The sequence below is a fragment of the Spodoptera frugiperda genome, chromosome 5, assembly GCF_023101765.2.
Source record: "Spodoptera frugiperda isolate SF20-4 chromosome 5, AGI-APGP_CSIRO_Sfru_2.0, whole genome shotgun sequence".
In the NCBI taxonomy this organism is placed as follows: domain Eukaryota; kingdom Metazoa; phylum Arthropoda; class Insecta; order Lepidoptera; family Noctuidae; genus Spodoptera; species Spodoptera frugiperda.
In genome coordinates, this window is record NC_064216.1 from 5,097,280 (window position 1) to 5,122,999 (window position 25,720).

The 25,720-nt window shown below is 34.3% G+C and overlaps 1 protein-coding gene across 10 annotated transcripts in view; it reads left to right on the plus strand.

Moving 5' to 3' along the window:
• Positions 1 to 25,720, plus strand: part of LOC118272049 (dual 3',5'-cyclic-AMP and -GMP phosphodiesterase 11) — a 226,378-nt gene that overhangs the window by 155,398 nt on the left and 45,260 nt on the right. For all 10 annotated transcript variants that reach the window (XM_050693591.1, XM_050693595.1, XM_050693588.1 and 7 more), the window contains 3 exons: positions 5,101 to 5,217; positions 10,487 to 10,664; positions 18,241 to 18,383. In XM_050693591.1, the coding sequence (XP_050549548.1) occupies positions 5,101 to 5,217; positions 10,487 to 10,664; positions 18,241 to 18,383 (438 nt within the window). The remainder of the gene's footprint in view (positions 1 to 5,100; positions 5,218 to 10,486; positions 10,665 to 18,240; positions 18,384 to 25,720) is intronic.

The following is a 25,720-nucleotide window of genomic DNA, read 5'->3' on the forward strand; positions in this document are numbered from 1 at the left end:
TTTAAAATACCAATATCTATGTTTATTTATTTGCTTATAAATGAATTATTTTGTCTTAATAAATCACCTTTTAATGATATCACGTAAAACATTTACTTAAATTGACGCCATGTTTTTTAATTAGATGTTTCCACGCTCCGAAGAACGTGAGCTCGTCAGCCATGCCGGTTTTTCGGTAGTAATACTGGTTTTACGAATAAAATTACTTCCGATAGATAAAACAAATAAAGTTGAAACAGTAAGGAAACTTGAGAATGAGGAAATTGTCGGGAAGCCATAACTGACCACATAAACTCCGGTTAGAGACGTAATAAGAACAATAACTGTCGCATTGCTCAAGTTTCGTTCGTTGAATCCGACTTTCAAGTCGGGAAACGTATTATTACGTATTTTTATGTTATGACTAGCTTCCGCCCGCGACTCCGTCCGCGCGGATGTCGGTCTTTCGTGGAAGTTTTATTTCTCCATTTTGAGTAACTCTGACAATGACATCTTATAAATATCTATGGGACCCTTTTGAGCTACTGCAGTTGAGCTCGCGTTCTGTATAATAAAACTGAAAAATAAAGATTGTTTTCTTCGTATTTTCCAGGATAAAAATTATCCTATTTTATGCCCAGGATAGTAAGGTATAATTACACCAAGTTTAGAAATCACGTGATGCCTGAACATACAGACAGACAGACAGACAGACATACAGACAAAAAAAAATTAATCACATATTTGGGTTTGGTATCGATCCAGTAACATCCCCTGCTATTTATTTTTACGTACAGAATTGACCCTCCTACAGATTTATTATAATATGAACGAACGGACGAATGAATGAATGTGTTATAAACGTAAGAGTAGACAAATATAATCAGAAAGCTCCGAACTGCTAAGCTATCGGGAGTTATACGTGTTATTGTGAGTCAACCATAAGAGATAGACATTTGCTGTCGTAGAATATTTTTTAAACAATTTTAAGGAGAACATTTCCGTCGTACATTATTTCTGTGTAGCTTTAACCATTAAGGCTGCACACGCGACGATCATCATGGGCCCCGCGTAGCTTGAAATTAGTCGAGTAACTTCAATATTTTCTATGGCTAAATTGTGATGCATTCTGACATCCATTTTCGACAGTCAGAGTAACAAATCGTACGCGGTCTAAACTACCAGTCAACAGAAAAAACCTCATGAGAGGTCTACATAACTGACTATAAGTTGATGTAGGCAGCACTAACACCTTGTGACGTATAAAGAACAATATAAACCGCTACACATTAGACCGTACCGGTTTCTCTATTCTCTGCAAAACCGCAATTCCATTTCCCGTGGGTGTTGGAGAAGCAATTAAGAGATTATATCTTAGTTGACAGCATCCAGACGTGTTCTATTAGCATCAGATTATTATATAAGTGCCTACTAATGATATACTTCTTTTGTTCGAGATTATATTGCTCTGGATCAGATTGTTTTTGTCTTACAGTATTGTAAGTTGGAGCATTTTATTTTCCTAAACGAGAAACTGATTGTAGAAATGGCATGTTCTGATATATTTGATCATTATCGTCATTATCAGATTAGGAGTCAAATGTCCTGTGCTGAACTTCCAGGCTGGTTGGTAGCACTGACCACGGGTAACAAGAAAGAGAGTCACTAATATCTTTATTCAGGAGTTAGGTAGTTCTCAAAAGATCAAGTAAAACAATAGTAGAACAGTGTTGAATATGATTTTATGTTGATGATGTGTACCTACTGATAAAGCCTACATAGGCATTACTTTATTTAGACTTCTTCTAGTAAAAGAGCCTGCGGCAAAACTCAACGTAACCGAATTATTCTGGAAGCTATTAAGTATGTATATTGAAGTTTATAACGATACTGCTTTAGTAGTTTCTTAAATGGCCCATAAAACGTTTAAAATATGACCACTCTGATTAGTTTTATGAATGGATGAATTGGCTTGAGTAATTACGACGATGGTTCGCGAGCACTATGAATAATAATAAGACATTTCAGCTGGAGTGTGATGTATTAAAATAAATAAAAGTAGATCTAAATAAATGGAATATTTTTAATTAATTTTTTACTTAGTAGTAACTAGCTGTTCTAGCTAAATTGAATGAACTGTTTGAATGAGGTGGAAAACTGCATTCATGGATTTAAAGGGCAATCAGTGGCTACAAAATTTCACCCACATCTGTTTAACCATTTAATAGGGTTTGTGTGATAAATCTGTACAGTAATATACAAAAATATTGAGTTGTAGTTATCAAAATAAATTTTAAAGTAAGAAGCTAACAGCAGATAACGTTTTATAGTGAAAAATATAAAATAATGCGTTTAATACTCATTTTATCTGGTCATTGCATTAATACAACGTCTATATAAATAGTATTACTTTTTCATTTATCTCAAAACTATCTATAAAATTCCTAACACACCGATTAGGATTATCGAGACACGCAATAAAGTTCAATATAAAACCCTAACACGTAGTGTTTAATGTCGCGTTTACTTTAAATTAAATGTAGTTTTATAGAATCCAATTGACTGTAAAATGCGATACGCTGTATGAAAATTTTACTGTTACTTTATACTATTGAAGCGTATTTTCAAATCTAGCTGAGTCATTGCAATGTATTTGAAAACATACGAACTGTATGTTATTGTTCAACCCTGTTCTGGTGATTCTAGTATACAAATTGTCACATTGCAGAGTTTCCATTTGTCTTTTGGTTCGATGCCCGGGAAATGGGAAGGAGGATGTCACAGTTGCTATCGTATGGAATGAACATGCTGAATATTTATTAGTTTAATATAAGTCCGTCGTTCCTATTTCGTATACAGCTTCATTTATTGTAACTTGTCTTTCTTATTATATGTCCGTCTATGACGCCAATCTTGTAAAGTTGCTTTATTTTGTTATACTTTACCTTTTCTCCATTATTGCCGTCTTATGCAAAGATCCGCCTTCCAAACTGAGTTCCTTCAGTGTCTAGTTTGCAAGTTTTGATATCGGCTTCCACAACATCCTGCTTGTTTAGACTTTGAGCTCCTCGGGAGACTTCAATGCGGTCGCAGTTCGTAGTGCATTGATATTTAATAATGCAGGTATACTAAGGCAAAGTTATTTAGTCTGTTTCTCAGAAACTGAATATTGGGTCGTCAGCTTTGTTATTCTAAAGCTACCATTTTGTTAGCTTGACTGACAGCTAGAGAAGTTAAGACGACATCAAAAAGATTGCCTTGTAATTGTAATGAACATGGAAATTATTATAATAACATTAATACTTGAAAGGCTTGTTAGGACTAATCTTATTATCCCTGAGTGCTTTTGTCTCTGTTCGAGTTAACTCATTATAATTTGGAAAACAAAGGAAACAAGGCACAGTTCGTATAATTTTTATGTAGATCCATTAATGAGCATAGCTCGACATTTGTTTGCGTTTTAAACAAGAATAATGTTATGTAAAGTGAACAATTAATCATGTTTTGATGGCTTGTTAACATTTCGTTGGAATTATGGAGCACTTTCAAATAAAAAAGGATTTATTATGCATGGCTGAAGTAGTGGTTGGTAAAGAAAAATGGGATGACGAAAATTATTCTTCAATGTCTAAATTATGCAAATAAAATGATGAACATAATAAAAATACAGCTGATATTCAAGTACTGATAGCAGAAAATTTGCTCATAGTCCTATAAAAATTGATACAGCAAAGTCTTCCAAACACAGAATATCATAACACATTAGAATACAAATGCTCCTATTGTTCCTTTAGCTGTATTTACTTTACACTTAGTTTCTATCGCGAAGATATTCTTGTCCTCTACAAACATTTACAACGATGCTAGTTTATGTCAACTAGTTTAAATGAATACTATTGTTATCAAAGTTTCCGTTACCATTACGTTTCTGAACATATTCATGTTTTTGTTGTAGTTTCGTCTTATTCTAGTGTTTGAACTTGTTTATGGATAAACTGTAAATGCTCTACAGAATTGCGTTTATTGTCTTTTATAGTTCTTTGAGAGGGTTTAAAATTTACTTTGTTTAATGTATAAACTTCTTCATTGATAATTGTGCTTACACCAATTGAATCATCATTTTTTCTGTGAACATTCTTATTTTCGTGTCCTTTTAGATAACCTTCTAATGAGATATAACTAAGATGCAAACATCGCTTTAATCTGGATCAGTCCTTTCAAAGGTTATCGCATTCATAATATTTCTGTGTAGAAAATATGATGCATCGAATCATTGCCTCGAATAGTGATCTTAAGCTAATAAATTTAGTTGCCACTATTATTAAAACAAATATCAATGTATTTATAAACATTACTACGTGTTCGATGTGTGAATTGTATGTTAAATTGTCTGTCGTCACTATGTTGTCTATCTCTTGTATCTATACTAGCATCGACATTGTCTTTTTAACATACTTTGGCACTATTGATACAAAACATTACGTATTTATGTTCAGTATGTTTATTATGTGAAACTGGTTAAATATAATCTCTTCGAGGAATAAAAGGCCTGTGGTTATGTTGTTGTTTTGTTATAATTTCATTATTACACATTTCAACAGAAAGAGCTATGAATAGCGCTCACGCATTATAATTAAATCTTATAATCTCCTGTACTGAATAGTAATTCCTGGTAATATTGGGATCTGTTAGCTTGTTGCAAAACTAGAGTTATCCCGTTGCCCGTTCTATTAACATATTGTTATTTTTTCTTCTTCTAGTTGTATAACTTCTGTAAGAAGCTCCTTTCACACATTTAATAGTTTTATATACAGAACCTAATTATTTGGTAATGAAGTTGAACCGATTTATGAATTGAGACATATCAAATAGCTCAATCAATTGTAAAGACCTAATGATAATGATGGTAATGATGAAGACTTAGATAGTTTTATGTAACGTCCTCTCGTCATATGTTTGTAATATCTTTTGCTGTGCCCGACAGGGTTCACTATTCATACCTACCAATTGTTTAGCACTTAAGCATACATTGTGGAATGCAATAAAGAATTGAGTATTGAGTATAGATAAGGTGGAGATTTTCGAACATTATTAAATAAAGTAAATGTGAATTGTCGACAGGAAGGCGACGCGGCAAGTGGTGGATGCGTGGTTAGTGTCGCACGCGACGCCGCCGAGCGCCGAGCTCGCGTCGCCGTCGCGCGCCGGTTCCGGCTCTGGAGCGACAACGCCTGTCAGGTAACTATGGAATTTTATATTATATTTGAGTTTAATTTACAGTGCTTTTCTCTAATTAGAAGGTAATGAAGGATTTTTATGGTGTTACTAGAGACTGGGTTTTTAGAATCTATTAAGCAAGCCCTAGATTCAATATTTTGCTGGGATTTAGATGATGATTCCTGTCCGTTAACTCTACTACTTAAAAAACACAAATTAAAAGCCAAATAAATGTCATAGCATTCATCTTTGTATCCCAAATGCAGTTCCTAAATCGGGAAGTAAACTAAAAGATAATCACACACTAATAGACAAACAACAGTGTCATAATAATTATCTCCCCGTAAAAGGTTAACAGAATTCCCCACGAACCCATACAAATCCACCCACACAACCTCCGGTATCAACGTTACGTAACCCATATGACCCTTGCGGTATCCGATAACGTTTTATAATATAAATATGAGGAAGCCAAAAGGATTATGATGTTAACAATGACCGATATTGGGAATTAGGCTTTGTTTGCGAACCGCTGAAATGACAAACATTTTTGATAAATTAGCTCCAACGCCCTCTGCCAACATTTCTTGGTAAGTACTTTATTATTTGTAGATAGAGGATTGTTCTTTTCACTGTAATTAATCACGTCAAGCGAAGGGAAAAAAACGTCATTAATCATACGAGTAAAATAATCCACTTATTAATCATTGTTTTAAAGGATTTTGTTGAAGAAATTTGGTTTTCTTTCGAAGTGGGATTATTTATTTTTAGAATTTCTTCTTCAAAGTTAACGTTTGTTTGTTCGAATTCAGTTGATCTTTTTACCGAAACTTCTGTAAGAGGCTGGCCTAATTTAACATGTTTCCACGACTATGTATTTCCAAAAATAGGTATGTAGTATCTTTTTCTCGACAATCTTTACGATCATCAATAACCGCGTCTAGGCGAGCGTAGTGTAGGGCGCCCATCCGTAGCGTGGCTGGTAGTGGTTGGATGCGTAGAACTGAAGATTGAGCTCAGTGGCGTGCCTTTGGAGAGGCATATGTCCAGCAGTGGACGAGAACAGGCTGATGATGATGACGATGATGACGAATCAACTAAAAATTTATTCACTTAAAGAAGAAGCCTACAAATGAATTAATTTCCACACCATGTAGGTACAGCATGGTGCAGAAGTAATTAAAGAACAAATGTTAGTAGAAGCTTCCTGTTAACAGGTCCTAAATAAATAAACTCAGCTCAAACTCACAGCTGAGAAAAATCCGATCCGTTAGTTTAGGTAAAGCAAATATTGCTTACATTGTCAACAGTTAAAGGGGTAGTATAAATAATTAATGTTAGGGGATTAACTACGACGATAAGTGTTAAAGTAAATGAATACTTTAGATATAATACCTATTCATCAAATTAATTTATAGTTATTGATTGATTTTGCATCAGCAGAAGTGCATATTACGGCACGTAATACGATTGTACAATGTACATCCACTTTTCACCATTGGTGTTAAAGTCCTATGTAATAGAGGTTATATGAGGCCTATTGATTGATTATGACAAATTAAGAGAGAAACGTGCCGTTTAAAGGATTAAATTAATTATTGGGGCTTTGTGCTCGATAGTAGAAGCAAAAAAAGAATAGAAGACACTAGAATTCTTCTTAAGTGGGTTCAATTATTAGTACAATGACAGACATAATGTCTTGTGATTACAAATTTAATCGTTGTTCTCTAATACATACCTATCGAAAATAAACCCTATAAAACTTTTTGAAAAATCTTAGGCTTATCTCAAACAATCCCGCGACATAATTCAGCTACAAAAACAGACATGATAAATGTTATTGTAAGAAATAAATTCACCCCTCCTGTATTCAAAATCCACGTTGATAGTCTTCATCAATCTTATGTCATCGCATCTTTATCTGGTACAACTAAACCACCCTCCGCATAGATTAGGCGGACTTACTTGAATGCTAGCTTGTATGCATAATGATGAGGATATTTGTAAAGTAGGATGTTGGGAAAAACAAGAGAAAGGTGGGATTTGAGTCTTGTAACACCTTGTAGAGGAAAGGTTTATGTGGAAGCAAATGGTTGAGTGAGTTTGGGATAGAAAGATAGAGGTAGAAACGAAAATGAGAGATGATTTTAATTAAATTGATTATTTTAGTAGTCGTCACACGTATCATATTTTGCTAACATTTTCGATGCTTAGCTATACTATCGAAAAACTGGAGTATAACTTAGGTCCCGAATGAAACATATGCAAAAAACGTAGTATCCATGTTTGAAGCTACATATCGCTTACCTACTTATAAAAAATCCGATTTTCAGGAAGATTATTCAAGAATCTCTTGCCCATTTGTTTAAAATACTTTTCTGATTCAAATTGAATAATTCAAAAAACCTACCTTTGAATATCTAATATACAGCGCCTACAACCGCATATAGGGAATAAATATACTTGACTATCAATCATATACTTTTTCTATCACAGTCTTGCACAAAATAGGTGTGAAAATATGAAACAGTCCCTTTACGTTCCCATTATATCCATTTATAACTTAGTTTCGAAGCAAGATCTAGTTTTAGTACCTTATTAAAACTTTGCCTAGTTCACGTCGCGAAGGTGAAAATCTATGTGGGAATATCATAGTAAATATCCCTGTATATTAATACAATATTTCAAAAAAGTTTCGTATCCAAGTTTTTCGTTTCAAATATTATGAGTTAAGTAAACTAATAAGTATGGAATTTTCTCCCGCCGCTGATTACCTAAAGTTGAGAAACGTATTCAATAAAGTTTGTTCACGACCAATTAATGTGGTTCGTATTACCAGACTTTAGGTGTTATTATGGATACTATTTGTATGTGCATATTGTTTTGAGACTGCTGAGAAATACATAGAATATCTAAACTTTTAATGATTATGACCTAGATGTTTGGTGCTGTTAAAAACTGGATAAATATTTTTCTTATTTTTTTTTGTTCAATTGTAATCAACGATCGAAAATAACTTTTTAAAAATTCACCGCTTGGCCCTAAATAAAGATGTGATATATATTTTGGTACAATAAATGATTAAGTGAAGAGCATTGACAAAGTAACAATAACATAGGGAGGTATATTGTGTATCTAAGACAGATCAAGAACGGTGAACGAACAAATTGAATATAACAAACCATTCTTGAACAATACAGAATTAATTCAGTTCAATATTTATCTTGTCTCAACGCGTCTAACTTAATTGAAGCTGTCGATTGTATTGAGAACAACATTTATTACATTTAATTTAATAACTAAGGTCACTCGAGGTCTTCTCAAATAATCCATCAGACTTAATTTCATCCAGTTTCATGACGTATCTCCTAATTCCATTTGGCGGTTGTCCAGTTTACTAATTGCTGAATAGATCTAGCTTACTCTTAGTTTAAGTAGTAAAATAAATAATAAATATACATTAAAGAAAGTCGTGTTAGTTGCACTATTTATAACTGAAGAATGGCTAAATCGATTTGACTGAAACTTGAACTTGAGGTAGCTTAGAACGGGAGAAAATCACGGGATTTTTATCCAAGAATTTCCCGAAAATCTTACTAACAGGATTGCTTGCACGAATTAATTAATTGTTAATTGTGTTATGCTAATGTTTATTTTAGTAAATGCTATCAAGTTACTCTTCGTATTTTTATTTTAATACAGACGTAAAAATAATGAGCATTCGTCTTTGTAGGGTGTCCTAATCATATGTTTTTTTTCTTTAATTTTATTCCAATGTAAGTCAAGTTGGTTATAAATTATTGATGGATGTTTTGGCTTTCATAGTTACCAATTCGATTTAGCCGTCTTATTGGTTCATAATAATATGTAGACAGAAATACAGATTTTCGGTGAAACAACTCGAAATTGGTGAAAGAAAATTATTTCGTAGAAGCCAATTTTTCATTTTCCGATTTTTTGTGGTTTGTACGAATATTGGTGGAACAGAGAGTGTGTCATTTTGACAAAATGTTGTCGACGTACCGGAAAATAGTCCGTTTGGTCAATTTAACTGCGTGTAAAAGCAATCAAAATCGAACATCCAGTCAACACAGAGTTCCACAGTTATTCAGGCATAAAAATGGTCATGTTGGCAATGTTCGGAAATATTGGTAACACTGTTACATCACGCCTACACTGATAGGGTCAGCAGATATGTAGCTTACTGTCTTACATAGTACTTACATACAGATTTTTTTTTAGTTCCTGCTTATGATATGTTTTTGTTTGTACTGAAGAGGAGTTAATAGTTATTTCGACACCAGCAATTTATACTACGCTAACTCGAAATTTTTTTTTTATGCCAAGTTGCTTAAAATGTGTGTTTACATACGTCATAAAAAAATTGAGAAGAAATATGCAAAAATAAGAAAGTTACAAATCTTATAAAACGCTAAGTAAAGGTACTTTTTGAAATCACTCAATTTATATTACGCCACCTATTATTAGCGGAGTGTGCGCGCGGTACACTTTGGTCAAAGTCCGTGCAACACTGCACTAACTCATAGTTAGCGTAGTTCAGTGCGTTCGTGTGTATACTTGTTCGTTTGTAAAATGAACGACTTAGCGACTTTTACATAGTAAATACTTATGTGTTAACGTATTAATTAGTTTATTAATGGTACGTTGACTATTCTTTTTGTAAATAAGTACATGTTCTTTATAAAATATTGAAATATGCATCAGATGATTGATCATGCACTACGACGTCCCGTACTACACTACGCTAACATAAGTTAGACGTGTATAAGATGTATTTTTTTTTATGAATTACGTTTATATACGGCTAACTTGCGCTAAATCAAAAAATAGAAATAATTAAGGAAATATAAATATGAGATATTACAATGAATAAATTAAATATTAAGCATACCAAATTTCAAAAAAGTGTCTTAATTAATGTAAAAGTTATCACGTTTTTCCCTTTAAACGCCTCTACTGTAAAGTACGCTTTTTGAGTTAGCGTAGTATAAATTGCTGGTGTCGATTTATTCGATTTTTGCCCGATCCTCTACGACTTACCTATGTGAATTTATGAGGTTAGAGGCGAGAGCGAGTGTCAGACTCTTATTGACTAATAACAACCCCGTTCCTTCTCCTGTTCTTCGAGCCGGAGCCCCGGCAAGCCGCTAGGTAGACTGCAGCTCCAGTACTCTATAGACTTGAAGAATTATTATTTGCCCAAGGTTTAAGGTACTTACTAATTAGACTAGTACGTATTATTTAATAATGTATCCTTATCATTTCACAGAAAGATCTCAGCGCATGAGTTCGAGCGCGGTGGTCTACTGAAGCCGTTGGTGACGACGGTAGACGGCACACCCACCTTCCTTGGAGACCAGCCTCCTCACGCCACACCTTCGCGGCCGCAGCGGAGGTCGCGGCATGAACTGAGACAGCTGGACGAAAAGGAACTTATATTTGAATTAGTGAGTATCTTAATCTGCACTTTCTTGCTGATCAAGTGGTCGCAAGTGTGACAAATAGTTTCGGGTTCGATTCAAGGGTTGGGCAAAGTATTACTGGGCTTTTTGGATTTTCGAAATAAAATCCCAGTAGTAACACGGAGTCTGGAATTGTGCCCTGTGGATCGCAATAGGTTCATTCCCTAGTACATGAGACTTATGACACAAATGGTGAAAAGTGGGAGTACATTGTATACCGCCGTATAAAGTGCCGTAATGTGCACCTCTGTCTACCCCTTCGGGGATAAAAGGTGTGTGTTCATCATAGGTTCAAGACTAGGTACAACATTTTGTGGAGGCTTTTAAATAACAAAGAAAGTTAGGCATTTTGTTTCTGTGTGCGGTTGTGCGTACAGTTCTTACACGCTCTTGTATCAACCATTTCGCGCGTAAGTTGTATAAATTAGGTTCAAGAAACAATAGCAAATACAGGCTCGTACTACGATTCCGATTTACGACGCACTGGTGTTGAAAACCAGTAGAAAAGCGCAGTTCTACGTCATTACCCTAATCGCAGTGTAAATTTTTGGCAACGTCACTTTTAATATAAAGTGACGAGTGCAGAAAATCGCTTTGAACATTATTTTCATGGGCTAACGATATTTCCTCTCCATAAATAGTTATAGAAAACGTAGTCTTATTGATCCCATCAAAAACATCCTGCAAAAACCCAAGTCTCGCAGCTCAGTCTTTCTACCGTCAAAAGTTGTGAGATCCATGTAATACCAAGTCGGTTAATCTATTTAGTGTCTACTTGAAGGACCTTCTGTCTTAAGTTATTACATAAGTTATTATCATGCCAATATTAAAAATATTTAACGTTTTAAACAAATAGATCGACTTGGACATCGCTTGATTTGATTATTAGTATGTATCACACTACACAGCACGACGGGCCAGCGACCAACAGGAACGAGAGTTTCAATCGCGTGAGGCGCGAGAGACTAAAGAATCTAATATAATATTGTAATATTCATTTTGTTTTCATGCGATGTCCAAGTCGATCTATTTGTTTAAAACGTTAAATATTTTTAATATTGGCATGATAATAACTTATGTAATAACTTAAGACAGAAGGTCCTTCAAGTAGACACTAAATAGATTAACCGACTTGGTATTACATGGATCTCACAACTTTTGACGGTAGAAAGACTGAGCTGCGAGACTTGGGTTTTTTACAGGATGTTTTTGATGGGATCTCACTTCTTTTTGTAGAGCCTTTCTTTTTGATACCATCTACTTCTAACGAATTTTGTTTTCCAATCATGTGTTTTTCATTACGTCGACCATTTTACAAGTAATAATGTTGTTCAGTTTCATGGGCTAAACACACCCTTACCCACCCTATACCCCCTCCCTTGCCTCATATGGTAGGTACCTATCTACACCTATTAAATTTATAACCACCACCAACCACCAACTGCATAAATAACTTTGTAATCCCATATATTTATATGGGATAGATATATATTTATATGGGATTACAAAGTTATTGATGCAGTTGGTGTATTTGGAAAACTGGACCGAAATTACAAAATATTTAAGTTTTCCCATGATTAAGACACTAAACTCTATATGTATTCCAAATATGAAGCTTCTAAGTCTGCTAGAAGTGCCTTGGACTTTTGATGATCGGTGAGTCAGTGAGTGACAAAATTTAGAAATTTTAACAAGTTGTCATTCTTAAAACTGGTTCAAATTGACTGAAATAAATATTTGTCAATGCCGGATTAGTTACTGAAGATTCAGGTTTCTTGCTTTATCCACACCGAATTATAGGGGGTCGAAAAAGGCCCGAATTGCATAGAAAAATGGTACGGCCGTGCCTAGCTCGACTTGGCGGGGCATTGCCATGCCCCCGGATATGAAGTTGATATGCAATAATCAACTCTATTGCTTAGTTTTTGAATGGATCAGAGATAATGTGTTATTAAAAACCAATTAAACTTAGTCCAAAATCTTTTTGAAATCTGATTACAGTTAACTGTACAGCTTTGTTGTAAAGATTTAATATAGTTACTTTGATTTTAGTTCATTTGCAATATAAAATATTTTCTTTCTATTTAAAAGTAATTGCTATAAGTGTCACTGTCTTGATCTTTTAAGCTCTTGAGACTAGCCAGACTAAACGGGCGAATAAATTCAGACACTAATTTGCTTGCATTTTAAATTTAAATACTTTTCGTTAGTATAATTTGTTCATTTGAATTAGTTGAGAAAATTGACGTTTAATTTACAAATGATTTGTTTATTTTGTTTTGATTTGAAAGATAGAGCGCGTACTTACGATCGCCTACCAAACATTAAAATCATGGCAAACCCTTCTCATGTAGGGGATGACCGTAGTTTTAGTATAGTGTGACGCACTGCTGAAAAGATGATGAATATAATAATTTTCACTTCAACTTTATTTTTTTTTAAATCGGTTAATATCTCCTCCTAAGTAAAAAAAAATTCTTCTGAAAACCGCATCAAAATCGGTTCGGCTAATCATGAGATAATTGCGCAAATATACAGGTAACAGAGAACCTCCTTCTTTTTTTGTTATTACAGTCCATTCTAGCCTATTTTGCTTTTTGAAATTATTTTTTGTTACTTGAACATGTAATAAAATGCTAAACGTGTGAAACAGCAAAATGAACAGTGATTTAAGCAGTTTAATGTAAAATTCAGTTAATGAAATACCTATTGTCTGCGGCAGTTACTTTAGTATGCAGTTTGTGGACTTAGCTTCAGTACGGACACTCCACATAAATAATGTAGTCGCTCTGGCTCAAAATTTAACATTGCCATAAACGGAAAGATTGTTTTAATGGAAAAATATTTTTTTACTGTAGATGTCTATTATCTAAATGTCTTATTAATATTATGAATCGAATGAAAACAGTAATTAAAAAAAATAGTAGTAACATACTGGTAAACAATTACTATGTCTTAGCCGGGGCGGAACCAACACGCCGTAAGTTTCATAACCCCAACCATAACGCCCCAACCTGAACCCCAACATGAACGTGATGGTTCATCGGATGGTAGATCTGATGCTCCACCACAGTTGGAGCCCAGAAGCGCTGGGCTGATGTTAATACGGAGCCGTGGAAGATCTGACGAGTTGCCAAGGCTCCGGTTCGAAGAGAAAGAGAACGAATGGGTTGATTTTTAGATACCCCATACAGAGCCATGGAAGAATTAGCGGGTTACCGGAGCTCCAGCTCGAAGAGCTGGTGTAGGAACGGGGTGGTGTTAGTCTGTAAAAGTCTAACACTCCCTTCGTATCCGTACTCAGGATTAAGTCCTAACTAGATTTTTCTGAATGTCAGTATTTTACGTGAATCAACTGCCAATTACGTTAATACAATATTAGCTATAGATATCGACAAAACTCTTACAAAATAGTTTTTCAATACATTGAATTTTATTGAGCTCTTCTAGTACTTTTATTTCGAGAAAAATCTCAGTAGACAACTCTTTAAGTTAATTATGTCAATCCAATTTTCATTAGCACAAATTCTTGTTTTTTCCCCCTGTTTTTACAAATAAGTATTTTGTATAGGAGAGAACGCTAACTTCAGTTTAAAGGGACGAAAAGGCTTTGTACAAATTGATTTATGTCTTTACAGTACCCTTTTTTAAAGAATTGGCCTTGTTCCCAATTCAAGATGAAATATATTTTCTTTATTTTAATTTAGTACCACGCTTCAAGTGATTTATGGTAAAAAAGAAAAGATTTGGCTAAATGGTTTATCATTTAATCAGTATCTAAGTTAATTTGTAGCTACTTATAAGATTTAAAGTCTTTATATTATTACTATCGTAAATTCATTCATGTTAGTTGTGTTAGAGAAGTTTTCGTGCCGAAACTACTGAATGAATTCTGATAAAATTGGGTAACTGACTATATACATATAAACAAATAGTTATCGCAGTCATTTCCACATTTATTATTGATACATTTCTACCAAAATGTATGCATGTATGCATTGTCTTGAAATACAGATACGGAGTTACTAGATAAAGCACCAGACATTTCAGGACACCCATATTAATTCGTTGTGACGTCAATCAAAAGTTAATTTACGAAACAATCGGGTGTCGTTTTACATGTGTACCTAAATTAGGCCCCGTCGGCTCGCTACCGACAAGTACAGAGGTCAATTCCGATAAAACAGCGGCCCGGCTTGATAATTACATGTAAACACACCGCTTCACCCCACAGCCATAGCTCAATGGAAACGACATTTAATTCCAACGCAATTTTTATTTTCACAGCAAAAAATACAAGCATGACACGATAAGCGTACTACCATTCAGCGGTTGTATGACTCATACATTTTTTTACAATAGAATTTTATCAACACGTGGAATGCATTAAGACGTGTCACTAGAATCAATTGCATAACAATCATACGGCAACTTACTGAGATTGGAATTGTTATCGCACCCACTCTAGATTACCTTCCCCGCCACGCGGTCTTGTCACCTTATCGGGGGCTCGTAAATAAAATTATCACGTACCTTTCTTTCGTCAATCAAGTTAACATTATTGCGCGTTACCAACACCTGAATTATGCAGACCACGTCTGGTTTTCGTAAAAGCAGTACGTACTTCGCTTCCAGTAACTTTGTTTCTGCGTTCTCGGCTGCCGACTGCTCGCCCGCATTTGATAAACGGGCGCCATACGCTCCGGTACACATGCACCCGATGCTTCTCAAACAAGGGACATACTAATGAAATTGAGCGTTGAATTATTCCATTTGAGACCATTAAACCTTAACTGACAGATCTAGTATTTCATAATGCTCTATGTTACTTGTATTTGTATCGTTTTAGCGTGTTAGTGCACATTCTAGTGCAAGGTAACTAGGTAAATTGAGATTATCCTCAATCTTTTCATGAACGGCTAATCTTGAAAATTAACTTGACCTTAACGATTAACCCTTTCTTCAGAAGATTATCTGTTGCCTTCTATCTGAAGCGAAAATAGGAACTTCTTTGTGTTATGAATTTATGATTTGCGTTCTTTTGACGTCGTTCCGTTCGTATTAAGGCAGTTGGTTGACTGAACGACTAGATAAACAGCTCTACTTGGCAACGCGCGTATGAGAGGACGACCGTGAATATTCATAGCGCATTCATTGATGATCGCTGACGTCTACTAAAGAGCTGTATATCTGCAAATTATAGATAAGCAAGCGTACTCGTAACCATTCATGACACTCGTAACGTGGAGATTCAGACTCTTTACCGATCACTTTAGATCCTGATGCAGATATCCTTTCTAGAGGGCGATTATTTTTCTATGAAGAGTCTCTTAATCGAATCAAGTTTAAGTATTCTAAATATCCACATATGTGAATCAACAGCACCTTGAAGTATAATAAGTACGAAAACATCTTCAATAGGTGTTCAACATTTTCTACTCCAATTGTCGATCGGACAATATGATCTTATTACCCTCTTATCCTGCCGAAAATGGTATATTTACTAAGAAAGAATAAGCTTTTTCTAACGTAAACGGACGCCTACGCAGTGCAAATACCTCCATTCAGAACTCACTCTCCCGATTGAGTTATTAAACGAAGTTCCTGTTCAACCTAAATGTTTGGTTGCGAGTCTCGGATTACTAGAGCATCACGTTCGACCCAAATTGACTATAATTAATCATTTCATGTACGTATTAATTGAGACGGCGACGGATGGGGGGATTTATTAATCAAATATGAAAATAAGCAGAGTTCTAAAAAAGATGTTTTATTATTGTTATAGAGGAAAATAAATGTCGTTTTCTGCGTAATATATGCATGTCAAGGTCGGACTCTGCATAGTAATGACATGCATGAATCAGTCGTTGAAAAATATTTTATTTATACTAATATTTGTTTAACAATATAAATTCTAGTAAATAGGCGACCTTGTGTCATGAGATTTTATCCTGCATTGTTAGTTCAAGGTCATATTTATTAATCACATAATTGGGTTGTCTCTATAGAACGTACTAAAGCGTCCGTCTGGAAATATAGAACGTAAGATTATAATTAATTTCCTTTGCGAATACAAATATATTTATGAAATGTATTAGTGGATTCAGTAAATTGACGACGCCAACAGAAATACTTGGCGGAAATTAGTTCGGAAATCATATTCGACGTCTAGTTTTAGCGAAACCTTCGAGTTGGGATGTTACGTGGGTGGACAGAGTTTGTTGACATCCCTCTATTGCATCTTGACGTCGGTCTGACGTTCCCCCGACGAAAAGTTATATCCTTTTTGTGGCACACAATAATCGTATAGAAGTTTTAGATTTCAAAACTTGTTAGTTTGAAGCGTTTTGTTGCTTGTATTGAGGAGGTTGATACTGAAATGTTCTCTATATTTACTGTTAAAGTGGCAATTTGTTTGTCATTTGATGGTCCAATAAAATATGAGATTTTAGAAAAAGATTTTGTTTAAAATATAAGTTTTAGAAACTCTTTACAGTTACTGATGTTTGTATTATCACAATAGCCAAACTTCACCTATGATCGTAAAGTCAAATAAGCTCCATATTGAGGTGAAAACTTCAAACGTTTCTATTTTATCGGCTTCACGAGACTGATTTGTATCCACGCTTATATTCTTGAATCTAGATAAAGTTTTTAACTGACTTTTGCAATGGTTGTATTCCGAAATTTTTATACCCCGAGTGCCAGGAGTTTGTGTTGTTTTATTCATTGATATGAAACTGGGTTTGCAGTTTAAACTAGTTTGCACTAGTTTTATTTGAGTTTTATCCTGGTACGAATTCAACGGGAAAGTTTATTGTATAAATTGTGGTCGGTTTTACAGTATAAATGTAGACGTGTAATCTTAGTATGTGCAAAAGAAAAGCATTACTTAGAAATACTTAAAATAGTTGTGACATCAACCATGCGGTCATCGTAATAGCAAACCACATAGATTTCATCCTTTTGTGTAATTATCGTCACGTGAAGATTATAGTTCTTGCTGTCTAAAGCCTATAAACCATCATAATCTTTGACTATTATGATGGTATCACCACCACTTTCTCACGTAACTATTTTAAACCTCACTAATCTAGCGAGATACAGGATTATGAATTGCGAATTCCATTGTAAGAACGTTTAAATATAGCAACTGGTTTTTTTTTTTAAAGAAAATACCGTCTTAACCTACTCCTGCCGTGCACTACTGTGCCCATGTTGTATTGCTAGTTTAATTACCAAAATGCTGTCTCACAAACATTACAAAACAAATTGTCTATCATAAGTGACTTTCATAATTGACTGCACGGCTGCCGCGCAACGTGTAGCGGGTTCGATTCCCGCACGGAACAACTCTTTGTGTGATCCACAAATTGTTGTTTCGGGTCTGAGTGTCATGTGTATGTGAACTTGTATGTTTGTAAACGCACCCACGACACAGGAGAAAATCCTAGTGTGGGGCAACGTTTTTAAAACAAAAATAAAAAATAAGTCTTAGAGCCAAATAATTTGATAAGCTATTTTAAAGGGCATAATGATTAATTGCTTTTTGTTCTCATAGGTAAAGGACATCTGCAACGAGCTAGAAGTAAGGGTGCTGTGTCACAAGATCCTCCAAAACGTATCAATATTATTGGACGCGGATCGAGGGTCTTTGTTCCTGGTGCAAGGGGAGAGAGCGTCACCTAATCCTCAAAATGGAAGGTTAGTATTGAAACTGTTATATTGTTAAGGAGATTTTGAAATTGAATAAAACAAATAGTCAGAAGCACACTGAATATACAGTATGTTAACTAACAGAGGGCGTTCCTTTAAACTCGTTAATCTATATTATCATTAATAGAATAAAATAAAAATATCAGCATAGAAAAATAAGCAATAAATTGCAACGTTACCTTCAACTACGCGTGCACAGAGTTTGTTTCTTTTACGTATTGATTTAAAAATTTTGGTGAATATTTTAATATTTAAAACATAAAATTGTTTTGTTTATGAATGGTATTTTTTTTTATTTTAGCATGTATGAATGCTATACTATTGCGGGTTAACAGGAACGCCCTCTGTTAGTTAACATACTGTATATATTATAAAAACAAAAGAAGATCATAAAATGTTTCCACCTATAGGTGGCCAGCTTAACAGCACAGATAATATATGTAACAATTGGTAAAATTCCATTTATCCATTATAATGTCAACATTCAAAATATCGTTTCAGTTTTCTTAAAAGCTTTTTTTTTAAAAGTGGGGAAAATTTTATCTTAGTTTCTAACGTTTTTCAAATTATTAAATGTTTCCACTTCTAAATGCTATTGAACATTCTAGTGGGCTATGTTTAAACAGTTTTTACTGAACAAATATTCGATAGTGCCTCTTGAATTTATTGTTTGCCAAGATTAGGTTACGAATAAGTACCACCCGACTTTATCTATTCAAATGTAATTTTTTACGTTATCATAGTTTCTTCGTTGTATTTTTATTTTATCTGGGACCTTTTTTATAAAAATGTGAAGGTATGTTATCTAATTCTTTTGGGGTTGGATACTTCCTTTCTATACGGCCACTTATGGCTGGCTTAAGGGCCTCTAGAGACGTTTGTTTTCGCTCACCGATCTAAAAGTTGAGGCCAGCCCCTACCTAGCCACTTACACGACTACGACCAATGGGAACGATTGGTTGACATTTTGAATAAACTATCCGCCTCTGGGGCTTCCCACGGAAAGCTGCTTCAAGAATGGCGAAAGTTAAACAAAACTAAATTAGCAACAAAGTTCCTGATAAGTAGGACGTCTCCGTTTGAATTTCATAATGCTATGAATATTAATAGCGCGACTGATTTTGACCATTAATTTACAGTAGCTTTAATTACTATTTCCAATAAAGACGTCTCGTGTAACAACTAATTGAAACTCTATTGATTAAAAGTCACCACCATGGTCTCAAAAACGTTCGCAATAAGAAGTAGAAAATCGAAATTGGAATTTGCACTCGAATGCAAGTCACTCGCTCGTAATCAGAATTTATAGCTTCAAGAACGAGTTTGTGCTACTGCAGTGCTGAGATGGATGTGCTACAGACGTTTCAAGTTGTTATACATAACTATAGCTATCTCTTTTCTTCGCAAAGAAAAAGAAAGAGTGACAAGCTGTCTGCCATGGACAGTTGTATGAGATCTGTTATTAGCATATGGATATAGGATTGATTGCGGCTTTCTAGACACGGCATCTGTATTCCCATCTGCCATAGCAATTTTATTGTCTGTGAAGACTTTTACGATTCTCTTGATTCATTGCTAATGAAACCATTTCTAATGAAAAACGGATGAGTATAAAATCTACACAAGTTCTAATGGTTTCATTTATTCAAAGAAAAAAATATGACTTGTGTAAAGTCTAGACGTTCATCAAACTTTTCTTAAGCGCTTTCATTTTTTATAAGTGCTCAAATTATCATGAGAGAACACACATCGTGTTGAAAATTGTTTTAAGTTTACCCAAGACTTTTAAATATTTATATTCTTTTATTCAAATATACATTCGTAATTGTTGTCGTTTTTATTTCATTCGTAATTGTAATATTTGTATTGAAGTCTTGTGTTTCATGTGTGTCCAGCCTTGATCTGATTCCGATGCCCGGATTACTTGTATGTGCCCACACAATCTCAGTTTGACGTCATTGAGAAAAATCCTAATTTTAGCGTCTTTTATGTTCTAAGAGATTATTAGTAAATCTTTTATCAGTACACCTTTTACTAAATCTTTAAGCTCTTTATGACGCGGTTGGACAAATGTGAAACGATTTGAAAGTAATGAAATTGCAAGGAAACTGTTTAAAAGATAATTACGTCTAGACGTCAAAGTAAATTTCGTCGTCTGAAGGATCAAATTTAATTACGAAAATTAATAGCCTCAACGTCGTCTTAGCTGTCGACTTACAGTGATTGAACCTTTGGATGACACTGTCGGACCATCGAGTGCACATTGTGCAGTAGTTGAAAACTTTATAGCGGGTTTATATTCAGTAAATAATCATTATGCTAATGTGAAGTGGAAACTTCATGAATACAATGTCAGTTGATTGTCCTTTTTGATCGCCTTGTATGTTCCATAGTAATAGGTAAACACGAAAAACTTAATCAAGTCACAGGACTTTGTAGATTAAGCCTTGTCTTATGCTTTTCCACATTCATCAGATTTTTCTTGTTCCATTGAATCAAAGATTCTACAGTAATTCATTTAAATTTAATAAAGCTTGATTTCTAAAGCCTAACTATGTAGAGTTTATTTTAAGTTTTAACGAACAATCAATCATATGATTTGTTGATCTAACTCTTAATGGGGACTGTATCTGTATCTATCTAATCTATATACCTCACAGCTAACTATTTAATAACTGTGTAAATGAGTAAAAAAATACGTAGAATTTGTATTGAATAAAACTGTTTAGCTTAGCTAAACTCCACTTTTTAAACTCTTTTAATAACATTACTAGTAGTTTTGATATTACAAGTGAAATTTTAAAAAACTTTGCCAATTTAAGACATTTTTCCATTCCAAGACATTGCTTCGAAATAGAAATTTTAAAATTAGCATGTTCTCACATAGTTTGTGGAACGAAGACAAAGAATTGCCAACTGTCTGCAAGTTAAATTAATATCGTGACCATGCATACTTGTGTCAAATGGCAAACCGCTTGGATATACAATATTGGTCTGGAGCTAATGCAATTTTGTACTAGTTTGTATTCGAAGTGACTGCGAGCAACGGATGCACTTAACATATTGACAAAGTTCATAACAACGAGAATGCATTATGTATTGTGAATATATTCTGCTATTGATTGCGTTACCTTGTATGTCAAGTGTCCTTATTAGACTATCTTGGTGATCTGAATGATACATCTCATTAATCTCATTTTCAGAATTGTGTATAGAGTTTTGAAGTGCTCTTTATTAGTCTAGTGGTCGCTATCGTTACGTATTGCTTTTTTTTTAAGGGCTTTTATTCATAGAATATGCTAGCCCCGTTGAGTATAGGTTACGTATTGGTTTGGTGTTTCGATATTAATGACAGAGATATAGGAACGGGAGTGTTTGTAAAAAAGAAATAGCCATGATTTTCTTTTTAAGACATTTATAGAATTTGGGATTTTATGTTTGAAACCCATAAAGGAATGTTTTATTAGAAACAAATTCATTTTTATGTATTCAATATTTCAACCAGCTTTGCACGTATTGAAAGTCTAAAAACCAAAGAGACGGCTTGTAGCTTGCCGCGTTGCATATACGTTCCTTATACGGCGTTCATATCGAGCCGAGTACAAAAGCGTTCATAAAATATTTCACCGTTTTCCACGTTTGTACATTCGTATATATTTTTTCTCTCAGCTTTCAACCGCTCTAAACCCTTTGAGGTTTCTCTAAAATGGAATTTCGCATGGAAATTCATTTGGAAGCGCGCATTAAAGGTGCTTCACCATTAGGTACCATTGCGGTTTCCCATGTTTCGTCCCCTTTTTTACTTTACTTTTTATATAGAAAAAAAGTATTTGGTTTATCATTTTTATTCTTTCGTTTATTCGTTTCGTGGTCATGGTCCATTAGAATAATAAAAGCAAAATAAATGGCCAGGAAATAACATCAAGTTACCGCATTATCGAGCAGGAAACAATTTTCTTTTGCATTATATCTGTAAATGTCTTTATCGTTGATTCTGTTTGAATCTTGTTCTTACGGGGAAATATGAGTAGCGCTGATTTTGCTTATGAAGGCCAATATAAGAGCGTCATACTAACATTAGCTATGTTTGTTTCTGAAGATAGTGTAGTATACGAGCATTTTTACCTCATTTGTAAGGCCCAGGTCTAAATATGTTTAGAAAGTACCAATAACTCGGAAAATGTTACATTGGTACTTTGCCGTTGGTAGGTTTCGAACCTGCACCCATACATGAGAAGCGGGCGTCTTAAGCCTCTGGGCTACCATGACACCCGCCAGGGCGTTATAAGATTTTATTATATACAAAATTTTACTTGCATCAAGTTTCGTATTTGTGATTTGAATTAGGTATACACCTACATTTGTATAATTGTTTTTAACCAAACTCAATTTAAGCTCGGTGATCGTTGAAAAATGTTGTTCATTCGTTTTAACTGGATACAAAAGTTTGTTATGAACTCACCCTTGTTATAAACTACGGTATACAGTTCCGATGTCTGTATCAAAACTTGTTTATGGCTCGCATTTGTAGTCGCGTTGTTCACGATTTGTATAAGTCCCGCGGTGGATGTCAAAATACGTAATTGTCTGAAGGGTTGTTCTCATTTTGTTTGTAGTTAAATAGAACTTTTTGTTAATCGGTTGGGTTATGATAGAAGTGGACCCTTTTTCGCGATCAATCCTTAGATTTTTTATAATAACTATCGTGAGAATTAAATTAACTAAAAATCACGGATTACTTAACAATATTAATGGAGAAAAGCTCTACTAGTTTCAAGTCACAGAGTGACTCTTCATCATGAGCAGCGTGCGCAGACGCGGCGACGTCGCGTGGCCTACATGTACAGAGTAGATTATTTTTAGTTAAATCTTTAGATTTAGTAATGGGATCATAACTATTAACTTTTTCTGCTTAGCTGCCACAGGGATAGACTAAATATTATTTGTGAATCAGAGATTTTCAAAATTGAAATTAAAATGACGGTAAATAAATATACATTTTAATACAACAGTGCATAGCGTAGTTAAATGCTAATGATCAATTGATATCACAGAAGTATTGCAGTGCACCTCTAAACATAAATGAACTGCTTAAAGTAAAGTCATATAATAATATGGTACTAAAGAACATTCGAGAAAACCCATATAGTGGATATCTGTTGGAGCGATATATTGTACACCCATGGGAAGCTTGAGTTAATGTGAATTACCGTTCTCTAGGCGCAAATCTGTCCTCGGTCCGAGAATTATCACCGTCATATAAATGTGTATATGGTCATATATATTATAATTTGACCTACAAATATCATATTGTTTGTTTGTATGTATTGGTTGAGACACTTAATATTCATGTAAGCTTGCAAGTCTATCTTGATCCAATTTTTGGAAATAAATTGAAAGTGCTTCTTTTTTCAATGATGTTTTTATTAAGTACATCATATTTCCATAAAGTTAAAAGTTAATGAGTTTTAATTGGTTTCTTAACTCATTATTTCTCACTTTCTAGGATCGCACAAAAGTTAGTAAAAATGAATTTGAGGAGAAGAAGAGAAAAGCTTAATTAAAAGACTATTAATTGTCGATACAGGAGACATGAATATTCAGACTTGAACATCACCTGAAATATAGACTGGAGTTAAGTAGAATCCCATGCAGCGAAACAGCACATTTTATTACGTGTGCCGGGAGGTAACAAGTATGAACTGTCATTTTAGCACTTCAAGGAAATTAAACGCACCTAACTCAGTTTGGCAGGCTCCATGAAAAGGTGGAAGGATAGCGGAAACGTGTCACAAGTTAATACCTCCCAAAAAAGCCCTCTGTGAGGTAAAAGGGGCTTTTAAAGTTAGTAACCCCCACAGTAAAATGTATTTTCACGACCAACCACAGCTCCGGTCTCCATTAAAAATAAACTAGTCGGCCTCCTAATTGTAAACGCCGACAAATAAGTAACGTACAAAGTTTTAATTAAAGATCGCGGTTTTCATTAACATTACAAAGTCTGAAACGATTTATTTGCAATGTTTCACCGAGATGTAGTAGGCCGAAACTCAAGTAACATGGACCTATTAGCACATTGGATGTCTAATAATTGTCCTCGGTTAAAATATTAATATAATTATTTTGATATGCTACAGAAGTTTTAGGAATTATATCAATCAATCATGAGTTTGATATTAATTTTTATATAATCTGTTAGATATTAATTTTTATCCTAATTTTAGCTGTTGCTGTTCAAAAAGCAAATTCTTAGGAAATATGGTAATAAAATGACTTCCATTTAACCCATTTGTACTAACGTAATATTTCTCTGTTATAAAGTAAACTATATTTTGAATGTGCCCTTTGACTTTCGAGTCCTTACAGACTGAGTAATGGAAAATTTCCAGTCTGTTCTATTTCCGAAACGGAACGCCCTTGTCCAAAAATCATATTCACGCTTTCCTTTCTTAAGATTTACGTAGGATTCACCGTGGGAGGTACAACTGTCACAACGTAATGCCAATTAAATATAGAACATAGAAAAAAAAAACTTGAATCATATTGTTTTAATAATTCTGTTAACGTACTCTACAAGTAGACTGATAGTTACGCAAAGAAAAATCGTATTACATCTCCTTAGAGACTAATTTCCTTTACATGTCCAGAGAAGCAATCCTTTAATCCACGTGCCCACGTATTGAACGTGTAATACGTACAATATACGTACACGTGTTGCACAAATAAAGTGATGACGAAGAACTTTGAATGCAATTAGGGTTATCCAACGTTTATACAGTCAGACAAACTTCATTACTTCATTGTCCGCCACAGTTTTGCAGCGAACTTATTTCATTGTTGACCAAAGTTTTTGGTTTGACAAAATTAAATTTTGTTTGATGAAACAAAGTATATGAAGTTGGCTAGCTTTTTTCGTAACATTTTAGAGTAGTAGAGTAGTAGAAGAATTTGTCTTTTGGTTAAGACAAATTAAGGAGAAAAAGAAACAAAACACAATCATAATTCTTCTAGGTACTATCCTCGTTCTTTATTGTCTGTTGTAGTTCTAAGATCTTGCTAAAATATATAAAGTTTGTATCTTCACGTCCATAGCCTATAAGTAGCCATTGCTGATCAAAGGTCTCTTCTCGCATGGATAAGGTTTGAGCATTAATCGCCACGCTTGCTTAATGCGGATTCAAACTTATAAAAAGAAATTATAAGCCTAGGTTTCCTCACGATGTTTTAAAGTTAAAGTCACATTGGTACATTGACGTTGGTAGGTTTCGAACCCGTCAGGAAACGAGCGTCTTAATCCTTTGGGTTTAAAATTTGTATTACATAAT